Source organism: Pezoporus flaviventris, unplaced genomic scaffold (assembly GCF_033815535.1).
Source record: "Pezoporus flaviventris isolate CSIRO_AGI_PZ_B2104156 unplaced genomic scaffold, CSIRO_AGI_Pfla_v1 ptg000031l, whole genome shotgun sequence".
NCBI lineage: Eukaryota > Metazoa > Chordata > Aves > Psittaciformes > Psittacidae > Pezoporus > Pezoporus flaviventris.
This window is the reverse complement of record NW_026892579.1, coordinates 6,572,488-6,588,083: the sequence shown is the minus strand read 5'-3', so window position 1 is coordinate 6,588,083 and position 15,596 is coordinate 6,572,488. Positions and strand designations below refer to the sequence as shown.

At 38.1% G+C, this 15,596-nt stretch overlaps 1 protein-coding gene across 1 annotated transcript in view; it reads right to left on the bottom strand.

The window, feature by feature from the left end:
• Window positions 1-4,469: 4,469 nt before the first annotated feature.
• The window catches only part of LAMA4 (laminin subunit alpha 4), a 102,584-nt gene continuing 91,457 nt past the window's right edge, over window positions 4,470-15,596 (bottom strand). The window contains exons 30-38 of the mRNA XM_061460095.1: window positions 14,994-15,147; window positions 14,070-14,263; window positions 12,430-12,619; window positions 11,419-11,574; window positions 10,452-10,611; window positions 9,308-9,438; window positions 7,577-7,670; window positions 6,493-6,612; window positions 4,470-5,055 (exon numbers count right to left, since the gene is read on the bottom strand). Of these exons, the coding sequence (XP_061316079.1) occupies window positions 4,910-5,055; window positions 6,493-6,612; window positions 7,577-7,670; window positions 9,308-9,438; window positions 10,452-10,611; window positions 11,419-11,574; window positions 12,430-12,619; window positions 14,070-14,263; window positions 14,994-15,147 (1,345 nt within the window). The 3' untranslated portion in view covers window positions 4,470-4,909. The remainder of the gene's footprint in view (window positions 5,056-6,492; window positions 6,613-7,576; window positions 7,671-9,307; window positions 9,439-10,451; window positions 10,612-11,418; window positions 11,575-12,429; window positions 12,620-14,069; window positions 14,264-14,993; window positions 15,148-15,596) is intronic.

Here is a 15,596-nt window from a genome sequence, read left to right as displayed (position 1 = left end):
CTGAACTGGTCTAAACCTGTGGGCTATGGTCTGTTCTAGCTGTGAGATGTGAAACTTTTCTATACTCCTTGCTTATTGTCACGTCCTTTAAGTCTTGCCTTCACTTGCCTTTTTAGCCTTACTTAGGCTAAAAGTGGTACATCATTGCTTGTAAGCATTCTAAAGCTTAATTTAAAAGCTACAGAAATCTCTTAATATTACCATATCTAACTTTTTTTTTCTTGTGTAGTTAGCTATACTTTCTGCTTGTTCTTTCATTTAACTGTAGTTTCTCTGCTCGGTGTCCCATTAAGATTCAGTGTAATGGGATTTGCTCCATTGAACATGAGATTGCAGCAAGGAACTCAGTGCTTTGACTTCCAGTGTGCTATTAAGAGGTCTGTGATGGCAAATGTAAAGTGATTATTCTCACTGAGCTTGGAAATGCTATGAATCAGAGATGCAATTGAGATTCATATTCATGTGGGAATATTTTTAGTTTCCAAAGGAGGTGGATATGTAATAACCAGTTTGGGTTGATGTGTGTGCTCAGAGGTTTAATAAAATAGGCAGACCAACTATGTGAAACAAATAATCACACACTGACTTTCTATTTCATTGCAGATGAAGCTGTACTTCATCTATCATAGTACAAATGCATGTTTTTAGTTAGGTCCCCTCAGAGGCTTTTTGTCTATGTTAATAATTTAATCTGTAGTCATATGCTAATGTGTGCTTCTTAACCTTACTTTCTCAGTAGCTTTTTTGATGTTGATGCATACAGTAGTAGCGTTCCACAGCTTTGGAACATGAACTGTAGGAATAACTAAGTTATTGAAAGGAAATAAGTTGACATTGACCATTGTGAATGTGTGAATAACCCTTAAATCCCAACCATAACAAGCCATTACAAGTTAAATATATATTCTATGCTTTCAGCAGCTCTTTAATGGCAGTCATTTGACTATTTAGGCCACATGCTGCTGTAGGGAGAATACACTGAAATTTGAACTAATGAGATTCCCTGATTTGTATCAGAGTTTAGTTAATTTATAGAATGGTTAGGTTTGGAAAGGACCTTAATATCATCTAGTTCCACCCCCCTTGCTGTGGGCAGGGATGCCTCCCATTAGACCATGACACCCAAGGCTCTGTGCAACCTGGTCTTGAACACTGGCAGGGGTGGAGCATTTACCACTTCTTTAGGCAACCTATTCCAGTGTGTCACCACCCTCACAGTAAAGAACTTCTTCCTTATATCTAACCTGAGCTTCCCCTGTTTAAGTTTAAACCCATTACCCCTGTCCTGTTGCTGCAGTCCCTTATGAAGGGTTCCTTATGAAGGTGGGGTTTTTGTTTGGGTTTTGGTCTATTTTTTTTTTTTTCTTAGGATGATTGGTTTTGGGGAGTTACTATGAGGCCTGTGACCCTTCATCTTATGTTTTCCTTTTAAGGCTGTTGTCCATACTCTTGGACTATGAGGAGAAGGAAAGGTTGATAACCTTTAATCTAGGACATTTCTACAGATCTTCAGAAACAAGAGGTAGAGAGGCCAGAGATACTAATTAGATGCTCTATTTTGAAGCAGTTTGCTGAGTATTTAAACTGGAAACTGGATTCTTTCTTATATAGCCATGCAAATGTCAAATTTCAGACTATTCCATGATACAATAGTGTAGTTGTAGCCCTGATTTAGATAATGGCTATAGCAACATTTACTAAAACCTTAAAGGTGGCAGAGAAAAGTTATAATTTCCTTAGGGTCAGTGCTCAGGTTTTTTTGCAGGCTTTCTGCAGAATTAAGATAGACTGTCTGTTTGCATTTTTCAATATGAATATTACTGACAGCGTACCTCAGAACTAGAAGGTTTTTCCCAAATTTATGTAGATGAGGGGGTTTGTACTTTGGAGCTATAATTTTTAAGCTAGATACAGAATAGAAATTGAATTCTGGGAAGATTTCTGCTTAGGCAGTTGCCTTCTCTTAAACACCAGGGGCTTTGAGATGAATGCAGAGGTGTGTGTAATGTAATGTCGCATGCGGACTTTTTTTAGTGCATATGGAATGGTAATTTCAAGGTCTGTGTGGATGTTGGGGGAAGGGAAATTTGCTTTATTCTCTGCTGTCTCCTGGGTCTGCAAGTATGCTCTGGTTTCTAATATTTTTCTTTGGAAATCCTCTTCTGCAGAGGGAAACCCTGCATCTCTAAGGCCTAGAAAGGAAGTGATCTCCACAAATACTGCTGTGGTTGATTAGCTAGTGATATAGTAAAGAGAAGTGAATTGAATTATAGCAGTTTATGTATTTTAGTGTGGTTTTTATGCACATACTCTTTTACTGTATATTTAGTTTTCCATGTATAAAATATGCAAAGGACTGATTAATCAGAAGAGTAATTCTTAAATGTAAATCCACTGAACAAAACCAAATCTCATTGCAGCAAATATGGCTAAAAACCCCACTGTTTATTCACAGAGCTTGGATGTGGGTATCAGAAAATATGCTTTAGTTTGAAGTAGGCGGAAGACAGAAAAGCATTCAGAGTGTGTGTGTGCCAGTTAACATACAATGCTCCACCTAATACCAGCATTCACTAAACTGTGATGCTCTTAAGGGGCACAAGCATATGCTATTCCTGGCAGTCTCTGCTTAGCAGCTGCAGGCAACCTTGAAAGGAATTTCAGTAATGCTTATAATGAGCCTGTCTATGCAGGGAATCTGCTGTTCTTTTCTCTCTGAGGCCTGAGGAAGCTTAGCCCAGGTTATGGTGTCATGAGATTGACTGGGCCAATCTTAACAACTCAACACCACTGGCAGGAGAGAGACTTCCTTTTTTACCCCTGCTCCCAGCTGTGCAGCCCTGACACCATGCATGGTCTCTCATACTCACTGGAAACCCAGCTCACTGATCTGAGGACATTCCCCCTCCACCCCAATAATAAAAAAATTCCCAAACCAAAAGCCCCAAATGTTTCCTGTTCAGAGTCTGGGCAGTAGTTGGGAGTAGGAAAGAGCTGATCAGGCATAATGGTTTTGGTATCTGAGACAAATATGGCATTTCAAGGCAACTGGATTTGGGGAACCCATGATGTGCTTGGCTCAGAGACACTGCAGAGGGATGCTCTTACTGCTTTCTTCTAAAGTGTGAACAGTGGGCTATGGATTGACGAAAAGAGGGGCCTGTATACCACTCTCAGAAGTAGGGGGCCTCCCTACGGGGTTGGGAAGGGAATCAGGCCTGGGAGCGTATTGCCTGAGAGCTGCAGAGAGCAGAATGGAGATGTGTCCAGGAAAAGGCAGTTAGAACAGACATGGGGCTGAAAGCATGGGCAGATGTGAAAAGGCTGATGGAAGAAAAGGCAGTGGCTGCTGGAGCCATGCTATCTTCTCTTTTCTACTTACCACCCAACACTGGACTCTAGAGACAAGTGGAAAGGTAGTGACAGGGTCCGAGCTGCTGGAAAGTTCCTGTGTCAGTGTGTCCAGAGCTTGAAGTTCTTTGTCTGGAGTAAGCCAAGACCATTTTTGTCTGTCAAAACCCTTTTCGTACTGAGAGAATAGTAGGGATGCTACTGATTAGTGTAGACAGGTGTGTCTTACTCTGGTGATTCCTCCAGCTGCCCATAGAGTCAAGATCTTTGGATTCCAATTGTCACTTTTGTGTTTTCCAGATGAGCTCCAATTAATTTTTAGTCTGTAGGGTGTTGTCCTTTATTTTTACCTTTTATACTTTACTGCTTTGCCACTAGTCATGCTGTGAGTTGGTTCCAACAATAACTTGCCCAGCAATCGTAAAACTTTCTGTCAACAGTAGTTTATTTTTTAAAGAAATGAAACCTAAATGGCTTTGATGTAGGTTATCACTGAAGAGACTAAATTTTGCAAGTAACCTGTGTCTGTTTGATGTTCAAGCCTACTGTGAGTTAAAGCCTAGGATTTACTTCTGTTTACCTTTTATGGTTTTAACATGGCTTAAAGTTGCAGCCCTGTGCCTTCTGTTTACGTCTCCCTGTTTCACCCCCAGTTTTTCTGCAGCAGTGTATCTTCTGGGATACAATCCATAGAAATATGTTCCTAGTTTGAGGATTACTGCTGTAAACTGAAGAACTACTTGTGTTACATTAGTTTAAATGTGATCACAATGAGATTGTAGATTTAATGCTGTGCTAATATGTAAGTGCATTTAAAAATTTGGAGTAAAATCTTGACATTATGAATTTTGTCTCTCCCTTCCTATGTAAGGCAAGTATTGCTCTAAAATTACCTAGGTAAATAATCAGTTATATAAAGTTTCTGTCTGCACTCAATGCACTCAATCTTCACATTGTGCTAGAATGTATCCATGAAGTCTAAAAGCAGAATGAAATTTTATTTTCATTGTTTGTAAGGTTATGTAACTGGTATGCTGTCTGCCTCCCATTGTAGTTGAGGAATATATAAATGAGTTGAATGGAAAATTAAAAAAAAAGAAATAAATCTTTGAACACAGTTATTTGTGATCTTAAGTCTATTATCTAGCTTTATTCTTTAATGTGCATTAGCAGATCTTTTTCTGCAAAACAAAAGGTGACCTAAGGCATAGAATGAAATAATGTAGAGAATCTATCTTGAAAGTAACATATTTAATATAATTTTAATTTCTTTTATAATCCCACATTTTCATGTAACAGACTGGCCATACATACGCTATAAGAAATGGTAAAGCTCACTCTTGTGGTATAGTAAGAGAAGTGCAGAAGCAACAGCCCTTTATTCAGTGATTTTTGTTTGCACATAAACATTAGAAGTGACCCTTAAACATACTGGTTTCTGTAGATGGATTCTTGATATTTTCATTCTTCTCTTGATGAACATAGTTTATTTTTCTTTTTTTTTTCTATTTTCCTTTCTGTGGTCTAAGAAACTTTACAGGATTGCTGCAGTGCACTGTCAGGCTGCTGGACAGGTATTGATGCTTACAGCGCCACTAACCAAAGCTGCTTTACTGAAACTCACTGGTTTTTCATCAATCATGAAGTTACGAATACAGCCAATGAAGGAGTTGCGTGTAGTCAGGCTGGGTGTTAGCAGAGACTCTGGAAAAAGCAGATTAACAAAAAAAATTAGAGCTCATGAAGACAAAAATAATCAGTTTGGTGGCAGAATCTTTCCAATTTACTACTAACTGCAGCTCTGCTGAATCTTCTATGGGTCTTTTAAAATATCTGGCCTACAGCTTGTGTCTTAGAGGGCCATTAAGATAAGTATGGGGAGTTACTTACATTTATGTAAAACTCCTCATACTACATAGTAGAGGCCCAAGCTTGCATTTTTTGACATCTGCATCTTTTAAGTAAAAGAGTAGATGAATCCTAGCCACATTGTAATTTCTTTTACCATTACCTATATTGTCATCTCTGTCTGATTTGCTAGCTTGCAATTTATTTACTATGTTGCCATGGTATTAATTAGTATTATATCTTTTTTGTTGTCATGAAGTTCTTTAAGATTCTTCTGTGCCAGGGTGATAATAGCATTATAGAGCTAATGTATGGCATTGCTTTAATATTCTGTAATTAATGTAGAAACAGAGGGCTGTATTACGATGCAGAACAGCATTTGTAATTACCACTTTATAATACCTCTCTGGGAAGAGTTCTGTCCTAAAAAAAAAAATCCAGTTTGGATTTAAAATGTGAACAGGCATCTGCGCATAGATTCTGTTATCCCCTTTAGACTCATTTTTCCTCCTGGTAGTGTGGGTTGGATGAGAACATCGCACAGTCAAGTCACTAATCCAGGATAGGCAATATAATAAATTTTGTAGTTAGAGCTCTTCATGATTGACATGCAAGGCACAGAGAAATAATGCTGCATATTTTCAATGAGAAATATACAGATAACTTAAAAATTGAGTCACGTAGTGTTGATTACAGTTTGTATATGAACCCCAACAGAGTAGCTCTGTTGAATAAGGGAAGTAAATGTAGTAATCTTGGCCCACGCTACACAGATGGTCTGTGAGTCACAAATTCAAATTAGCAGACATCTGTGCAATAGAAATCACTAGTCAGAAAAAGAGATTTCATGTTTTGTCTTGTGTTCAAAGATGCTGTTGCTTGAAGAAAAGGAAATAAGCCTACCAGCAAAACACCCTTGTGACTCCAGTTACTGTGACAGTGAATTTCCAATCTCATAAATAAATAAATCACTTCTTAAAAATACCAGTAAGCCCATACAGGAAAGTTAAACAGAAAAATCCCACTTTTTTTTCTATCTGGCTGACTTCTCTACAGTCCCTGCTTGACTCTCCAACAGCTGTGAGTGTTTTGATTTCAATGAAAGGGCACTTTTTTTCATTTGAGAACTTGAGGCAGAATATGTCTGATCAGGTCTGGAGCCTTTGAATTTTACCAGGTTGTTCACATGAAATATGTTGTGTTCTTTTTTGAAATGAAAACAAAGTCTCTATGCTTTCTCTGGGAACTGTTGAAATTTGAGAACAACATACCAGAAAGCTGCCAAAAACTTACCTGGTACACCTCCAATGAACACGGGCTCCCTGTGGTCAGTTGCCTTTGGATTTAGTGGCCCTACTACATGGTTGACTTCAGAGTCTACATCCAGCTGCACCACATTAGCATCTCTAATAACTGAAAGGAGAAGGAACAGGGATCAAGATGGTTGCAAGAAATAGTATGTGAGTTCTCTGTGACAAACAGGAGTTTGATCCAAGTAGTCCGATTTAGTGTTTGCTAAACTGGGTGTGAGCCATCAATGACAACGTGGGCAGATTCTGGCACAGAGCAGGGCCAATGGAAGATACAGTGGGAGCAAGGATGCTGTTGAGTGGGGCTCTGGATTGCTTCCAGGTGTGTCTAGGCTGCAGGGTATGAGCATACAATGGCATGTGACTTAGAAAACTGCCAAATCATTCCCAATAGGGTACGTACTAAAATGCATTGAGGTTTCTTTCTTCCTTGTGTGCCTTGGTTTCCTACAGAAGGAAACCAGAATGCATAGGAAAAGGGTGCATACTCGGATCTGTTCTGGGTGTCACACTTGGAGACATCCCAAGTCAGCATACAGGAACGTATGGAATTTTGAAGTATCTGAGGTTTAGAAGTACTTTTTGACTTTCAGACTTGCAAAGAAGGATGGCTGGTTGCTACAGAGGCAAAATCCTGACTGTAGACATTTCTCTCTATGAAGCAGAGGCTCTCCAGATCTGTCCTGTTGTTTGACCTTTAAGTGCAGCATATACTTGTGCCTACTACATTCTACCAAATTATTTAATCTCTATCTGGGAAAGAATATAATCTGGTATATGATTTTAGGAATTTCAGCTATACTGTCTTTTGTTCTTTAACAAGGAGCTTCCATCTTTGCTTGTTCTTTGAAGGAATTTGTGCTAGTCGTCCTAGGAAGCTCTACAGTTCTTGTATCTGAGGGATGAATATGACTATGTCTGTCACACAGACCTGGTCTTGATAGGTGAAAAGGAAGAACTAAAAATATGACCCCATTCCCAGTGCACAGGCCCATGCAGACGGATATCTAGGGACGGAGAACTGGGATCTGTCACCCTTACTTAGGGAATGATCATGTTTTACTGACCTGCAACTCGGTGCCACCTGCCATCACAGAGACTTTGTTTCAGTGTCACTGAAGTTGAAAAATCCCTGACTCCATTATTCAGTTTCACAGTAACCTGGGGGAAGATAACATAGTTGTCACTGCCCCTTGTTCTCTTTTTTTTTTTCCCTTCTGTTGTAATAATGCTGTATTCCCCACTCAAAACACGCCTGGTATGTAAGTGAAAGAAAAGCATGATTTCATGAAATTCTTTATAATAAAGAATTTCTAATTTACAGATTTGAGTTGCTAGTTTTTGTGTTCCTCCTTTCCTCCTCCCATTCAGTAGTTCTCCAAGATTTCTGATTTGAACTCAAGGAAGAGTTCAAATCAAAATTAAAAGATAACAGCTATTTTCACTAAAATTTTCTAGTAGTGCTACTGTATAATTTACTGTGTGGTAAATTAGTGTTTAGAAGCATCAGATGATGTTTTGGTATCTTGCTAACTACTTAATAAGGAAAACAGTCATGAAAACCTCAAGAGTAAACAAGCAGATGAGATGGGAGAAAGGAATAGATAGGGAAGTTAAGAATGACTTTTTTTTTTTTCCCACAAGGGCATGAGCAAACAAAAATGAAATGGTCCTCATGTTCTCTTTTATTCACCCTTGGACAAAATATATAGGAGTGATTAAAGCAGCAAATACAGATCCACGAGAGAAAGTAGCTCCTTAATAAATCACCCAGACAAGCTGTACTGATAGAGATGAATACATTTAAAAGATGAATTAAAGGTGCTGATTTGCCCAGCAAATATGTTTTCACAAAATAGTTCTTCAGTAGTACATTCAAAGAGAACAGATAGTTAATGGTAAAAACCACAAATGCTTATTAAGAAGGTAACTGGTATACCTGTTGCAGTGACAGCAGGGAAGAACTGCTTTTCCAGGGTGAATTTTATTTATGAATTGCATATGTGTTATACAGGAAGTGAGGTTTGAAGCAGTAAGACAGTATCTTTTGTTAGACCAATGATACAGTTGGTAGACCAAGTTTCTGGATATGCAAACCTTCAATCAGATCTTTACATAAGAAGTATTAGGCTGGACCAGTTGTATACAGGTGCAGCCTTTAAGTATGCGTTTAAAGTAATGCAGCATGCTTTAAGAAGCCCTTAATTAGTTCACCAGGGACTAGCTACATAAGAATGGGCTTTATCTTACCTAATCGGCTGTCAAAAATTAAGTGCCTGACTGAAGCACCTGTTGTTCTCTCTACAGGCAATGTAGAAAAATAGATTCTCTGAATCAACAAACCAGATCAACAGACAATCAGAATTTTCCATTTCCATCACTGTCCCTATCACACACATACATGTTAGAGGAAGAAGACACTGAGAGCAGCTCAGACTTCTCTTTTGATAAAAACAGATATAAAAATTCATCAGCAGTTACCTTCTTGTAACTGTTATTTTTAATGTGTGGATGAAAGAGCAGCAGCAAAGAGTCACTGCTCTTTCTTCTTTTCAACTGCTCATTAAGTATTTATGTGTGGTATCAGTAAAGTGATCTGATTTTGCCTTAGGTGTTATTTTTTTTTGCATTTTAAAATAAATATCTGGGTTGCTTAATCTAAGCAGTTAATGTATTGAAGAGAGAAACAAGAATCAATTAATGGGAAACTTGTAAGACAAAAGCTGCATATAGCAGAGCCCAGATAGGTAGGAGAGGAACCAGTCAGAGCAGTGGAAGAAATGTGACCTTCATTATACCTGTCCATTTCTCATGTGCATATTCAGGTACTCTCCATTCACACTGTGACCATGCAGTAAAATTCCTGAGCTGCTTCGGGGGCGTATTTCAAAAACAACTTCAAATTTCAGGCCTAAACTGAAGGATTCATCTGTGAAGTAAAAAGAATCATGTTCATTTTGTAGTGGGTTAGCGATGAAATGGGACATTTGTTCAAAGTCAAAATAGAAATTCATAGCCCAGGGTGGAACTTATTTATCCTGTCTTTCAAGCTCTTGAAACATGTGCCAGTACACATACTTGAAGAGATAGCATGGTGTGCTGTCAATGACCCACTTCAACTTTTGTTTTGATTGTTTGCTTGGCAAACTAATAAAGGTTTCTTTATATGTCTTACTATTAAAAACAAAAAAAAAAAGTGTTTTGTTTAAAAATATTTCTTAGCAAAGGAATGGGAAATGGACAGAAGTAAATTATCTGGTTCTTTTGGCAGTTTCTTACTGTGCAATTTGCTAGGTCCTCAGCAGTCTTTACACAGTGAGTGGGAGTTCACTTGAGCTTTGATTCAGTCGAAGGAAAAAAGTCCCTTTTTTAATCTGGTTTTAGGCCAGGGAGCAAATTAGAAACATTGTATAATAATTCTTAGTGTTGTGCAGTTTCATTTCCTGTTCAGATCAGAGGCTGTATGACAAAAAAACCCTCATAAAACACCTCCTGGAACATAGCAGGCCTAAAAGACAGAAAAGATGAGTTCTGTCATGCTGTTTGTTATCAAGACATGCAGAAAGCCTTTCCGTAAGATTTCTTAATTGTATGTTATTAATTAAAAAATTAAAGGGATGACCATTTGCTGGTGGGCTTGGTCTTAGTTTGACTTCTACATGTCTGTGATAATTGTTACCATATTATAATCTGTTCCCTTGTGAAATTACTCTAATTATTTGAAACACATGCATACATATATATTTATGTAACACCGTGTTAAGTTTCACGGTGACATTCTGACCTGCCAAAATCAGCTGCTTACCACAATAATGATCTGTATCCAATAATCCTTACAGCTGATGGCCTCAGAAATTACCACACCCTTTAGTGAAACACATTCTGAAGCACAGTGATTACTACAGTCTTATTATGGGATACATTTGATTAGTAGTGTTTTACCAAGGACTACATATCCTCCTTCTGATGAAAAGTATGTTCCTGCTTCTGATGGGCCTTCAAAGCAAGGTGTAACACTAAATGTCTGTGAAGCTGAAGTGATTGATCTTCCATTGAGCTGTAAATTGCTGAGACAACCACTAAAACTGTAGACAGAGTTAATCTGAAGGGGAAAAAAATAAAAAAGGCATGGTTAGTAGGTAAACTGCTTGTGGAAGGAAAGAAACTCTTCTGGCCTTATTTGTACTTGTTTATGAGCTATTAGACTGTGACTGGTGCGTCAGTTTTGAATTAAAAAACAGTTTCCAGAGAAGAGAAGCAGGACCAATACTTTTCATAGCCTCTCATGTCTCTCTGATGACTTTAAGATAACTCCAGCTTGTATTTCTCTTACTGAACCGTAAGAAAAAAAGCCCAAGTAGAGCAAGGCAGTGTTAGACATATCTTATACCTCAAGGCTTTACAGGGGTCTGCATTTCCTGAGTAGTGTTATCTGTCTTGTTAGGTGCATAACACTAAAGATTACCTTGGAGGAGACTTGGTTGTATTCATTTTCGCTTCAACACTCCTTTCCGTATACTTCAGTACCAACGTGTAGAATGGAACCTTGACTTCTAGGTACTGTCTTAAACAGAGATACTAAGGCAACACTAAAATCTCTACAAAACTCATCTGTATCTCAGACTTCAGGGTGAAACTGATCTTACCTAACTTTACCTGTATCATCTAAACTTGAATGTCACTAGGATTACTCTGTTCCACCTGCTTTCCATTCGCTGCTGCAAGTCTATGGAAGTCTAGCCCAGCTACTGCCAGCCCAGCCTTGCGTGAGATTTGCTATCCACTTGAACCTGAGCTGCTTGCTGAGAATTCAGATCATAATATGCTTTTGCTGGAACTCATCCTTACAGTCAGTTTTGCATTAGCTGTACATAGAGGTATGGGATGATGGAATGGGTGTGTGCTTTACCTGGATATTTTTTACAGCTTTTCCAGGAGCTACACCCCCAATATAGAGTGGTTCAGTGACTTGCCAGGTATCAGCATTACCCACAAAAGGTTCTTCCAGTACTCGGAGACCATCAATTATCAAACGACCAATACTTTTTCCTCTAATAAATATCACCTAGAAAAGAAAGAAAACATTTGAAAGATTACTTTCATCTGTTGAGGGAACACTCCAGTGTAGTGAAAGAAGTTAAGAAGTTTGAGAAGAAAAGCTTGTAAGTGATAAGCTACAAGCCTGTTTTATTAATTGCCAGTATTCTTTGCTGGATACCCCTCTTTCTTCACATTCATGTAAGGGCTAGATAGTAACACTGCTGTGTTGCTTGCATTTTGGTGTACAAGACAGATTTAATCAGGGTGTCACGAGGTAACTGAGATCTGTTCATCTTATATTAGCCTATATGATTCATTGCTACAGTACTACTGCTGTTAGCATTTTCATGGTTTTCATCAGTTTTATTTTCTGGTTCCATCCAGTCTGCTTTAGATAATTAGGTGTCCAAGTTAGCAGTTTAGTGACTGTAGACTTCCTCTGTGGTCAGTGAGGAGAAAGAGGTACATACACAGGGAAATTCAACTTGACCCCTAAAATTCACTTTTTGTTTTCATAGACTTCAGAGGGAGCCTTAGACAGCTGTGCTCCTTGCTTAGGCACCTCATAGAAATTTGCTGAACAAAATCCTTTCGTAGTTAACTCTTACTTGCCTCACAGCTCTGCTTATTCCTGTCACTTCTGTTCAGCTGTTAGTGTTGGGAATTGCTGGATTTTTATAATAGAGTCACTTTCTTGTCCCTGGTTAATGACTTGATAAAATTCTGCATGGAAGATTTAAAAATATTGGCAGAAATTTCTCAACGTATAGGTGTGGTTATGAACACATGAATGAAAACTCCCTGAGCTGTCACATCAGTAGTGTCTTTACTGCAGCCTTGATAGCATGTGCCATCATAATGGTTACTTTTTTCTACTTACATTGTGCCAAAGGCCATCATTGTATTTCTCTTGGCTCTTAATCCTTATCTTCTGATGACCAGCATTAAACATAAAAACGAGTCGGCCATGAGCAACAAAAAGTGCCATGAAGTTGGTCTCTTTTTGATCCGAGACATAGAAAATCATTCCGTGAGAAGAGTGAGTTTTCAGACTGATAGAGAACTGAGCTCTGTCAGGTAAAAACACAGTATAAAAATTAGAGCAGATATAATTAACTTAAACTGCAGGCAGTGAAATACTTAGGTTTTGCTCTCATCCAAATGAATATGCATTTCCTTTATAGAACCATACTGGTTTTGGAGTAGAAGTCAAAGTTGGAGGAGAAGCTGCCTCACAAGGAGCTTGTTTTCAGAAATTAAAATCTCTGGCATAAAAAAAAATCAATACAGACCACCAATAATTGACGCTATATACACTATATTTCCATTCCTGTTGAACAGCAAGAGGGGGGCTTTTTAACTGTGGTGGCATGGAGGCCTTACAGTTCAAAAATGATGTTATTCCATGCTCACTGCTAAGCTTCTCCTTCCCTGTAGTTACTTGTGAATTGCAAGACAACATGGCAAGTTTTATCAGCTTGGTTTGACACTGTCAACAGCAATGATTTCTTCAGTGGTTGGTATTATTACTTTTGGTCTAAAAAATTGCATAGCTGTAGTGTTGCAGGACAGTGTCAGAACTGATTACTCCTGCTTCTCATGTCAGGTGACGACATTCTTCATATTGCCTGGAATATCTACATGTATGTGTTTGTGTACATTCCAAACATACTTAGGCCCTTGCCAATATCAGTTGTTTTAAAACGTTACAAGTCATTGTTTTTTTAAAATGCTCATTATAATGATGAAGCTGTAGTAACAGTTGTAAAACAAGTATGACTAGTAGGGATGAAGAGACATACTAGGGTTTGGGTTTTCCTTCATATGGGCACCATGAGGACCGCCCTAAGTGAAACACTATTAAATTAAAAGAAATATAATGCTTTTTTTATTTAAATCAGGAAATAGCACTCTTCTTTTATAAGTTAGTGGTCTGGTATGTTTCCAGGAAGTGCTGTATTGTTGAATTTATAGTCTTTCGTGGAAAGTATTAAACCAAAATCCTTTGTTGGTTAACGTACAATATAGCATATTCTGTGGGACCTGAGAATTCAATGTCCACGATACCTGGACTCTATTAATTACCTGAATTTCCATTATGGCTTGAATTTGCCATGGTTTTCATGGCTTTATATCCTACTGCCCTGTGTAGAATCCTAACCATTAAACAGTTGACAAAGCCTAATCCACATGTAGCTGCTTAATTTCTTGGTGGACTGTTGTGTTCTTTTCCAGCTCTGCTCTAATGCCATTGCTTCTTCTGTCAAGAGACTGATGGCACATTGCTTATAAAGAGCTAATATCCTCAAAGTCTTCATGTAAATAGGCAAGGAGACACATTTTGTTAATACGCAGTGCAGATGAAGACTCCGCAAGAGGGATGTAACTGGAAGCACATTCTATTTATTGCTCTTACTCAACTCAGATATCTTTTAATATATTCTAACAACATGCTCTATGAAAAAATTAGCCTAAGATACAAAGAAAAAAGCCAGGGTAATAGCAGAAAGGTCTCTTCACCTTTGACTGAAATCCTTTGGTATGTGATCAAATTCTTGCCGGCTGTTTGCAGTTCCTCCATACTGATATGCATGTTCAGTTGCCTTGGGATTCATGGGCAAGTGGCACTGGGGGTCTCTTTGCATATTCACTTCTTGATACAGTTTGTTGAGGCCAGTTGAAGGCTGTTGAATCTTGTCTTTATCTCTTCCCACCTTCATAGAAAGAGAACCATTAACCAGAAATTTTAACTAAGATTGGACATAATAAAATAACGGTATCATTTATGTCTAAGCTAGTGCTATATTTTTTCTTTACAAAAATACCAGGAATGGTTCCAAGACAATTTTTCCGTGAACAGATCTGCTACAGATGCTGATTTAGGGCAGAAAAAAAGGAAAATCAGAATACTTGTATTATATGTGGTTAACAACTATAATTCAATTATTTTGCAGTTTTCCTAATTGAATCTTTTTCTCTCAGCTTTTGACGATATCAGCTATACTGTAGGCATATGGACATGCTTGGACTAAAAGTTCTGCATGATGAAAGGTTTGTTTTTTTTTTTTTCACATTTATATTAATGCATGCTAATTGTACCCAATAGAGAGAACTACACAGAAGTAGCTGAGAACAGAAGCAAGCTTATTGCCTTAGGATATAAAAGAAATCAAGAAGGCTTGTTTCCACAGTACTCTCTTAAAGATGTCATAAAATTTGTTTTACAGTTCTAGCAAGAGAATTATGCAAGTGTAGGCCAGATAGGTGGGGGCAGGGCAGTCATTTGCAGTGATGGAATATATAAAGGAGCAGGATTCTTTCCTTCATGTATCTGAAATAGTCTTCATGTGGTGCATTTCGGATCCATAATTTGGAGAATTCATGGCACGGTATGTGTCAACTTTGGAAAACTTGAGGGTGGTACTGGGGGAATTTGTAGCAAACCTTTTTATTACGGTTTCCTTTGGCTTTTGATGAGTTTTTTCCTTTCTTATGGAGAAGAGCAACTGGAGGAGATTCAACAGGGCATCCATATAAAGAAGTCTGAACTTTCTCAGGGTACTGCTGGAAATCTTCCACCTCAACCTCTCTATCCAACCTATGTTTCAAAGAGGAGATGACAAAAACAAGTCATCAAATATTGGAATTGTCTTTGGAAAAATCACAGAATTTTATATTTATAGTTGAAGCTATGTTTGGATGGGCTTTTTTTTTCATTCTTGGGTCATGGATAATAGTACAGATTTATCAGTCAATGTTTGGGTAATGCAGGCACCCTATCCTACCTCTGCCTTGCATAAACAGGGAGTCTCAATCTGCATCATCAAATTCACTTTAAAATCTTTTTAAAATTTCACATGACTAGACTCCTAACTTCACACACTTCTTTGAGATGCCTTAATATAATTCTGTTTCAAAGGCAGAGCTGAAAGCTACATAATATAAATGTAAATTAGAGCTATGCAAATTATACATTGCACCAGCAGTATTAGCAGGTACAGGACTGAAAGCTGATTTACATCAAATTATTCCCACTTTAACAGTACC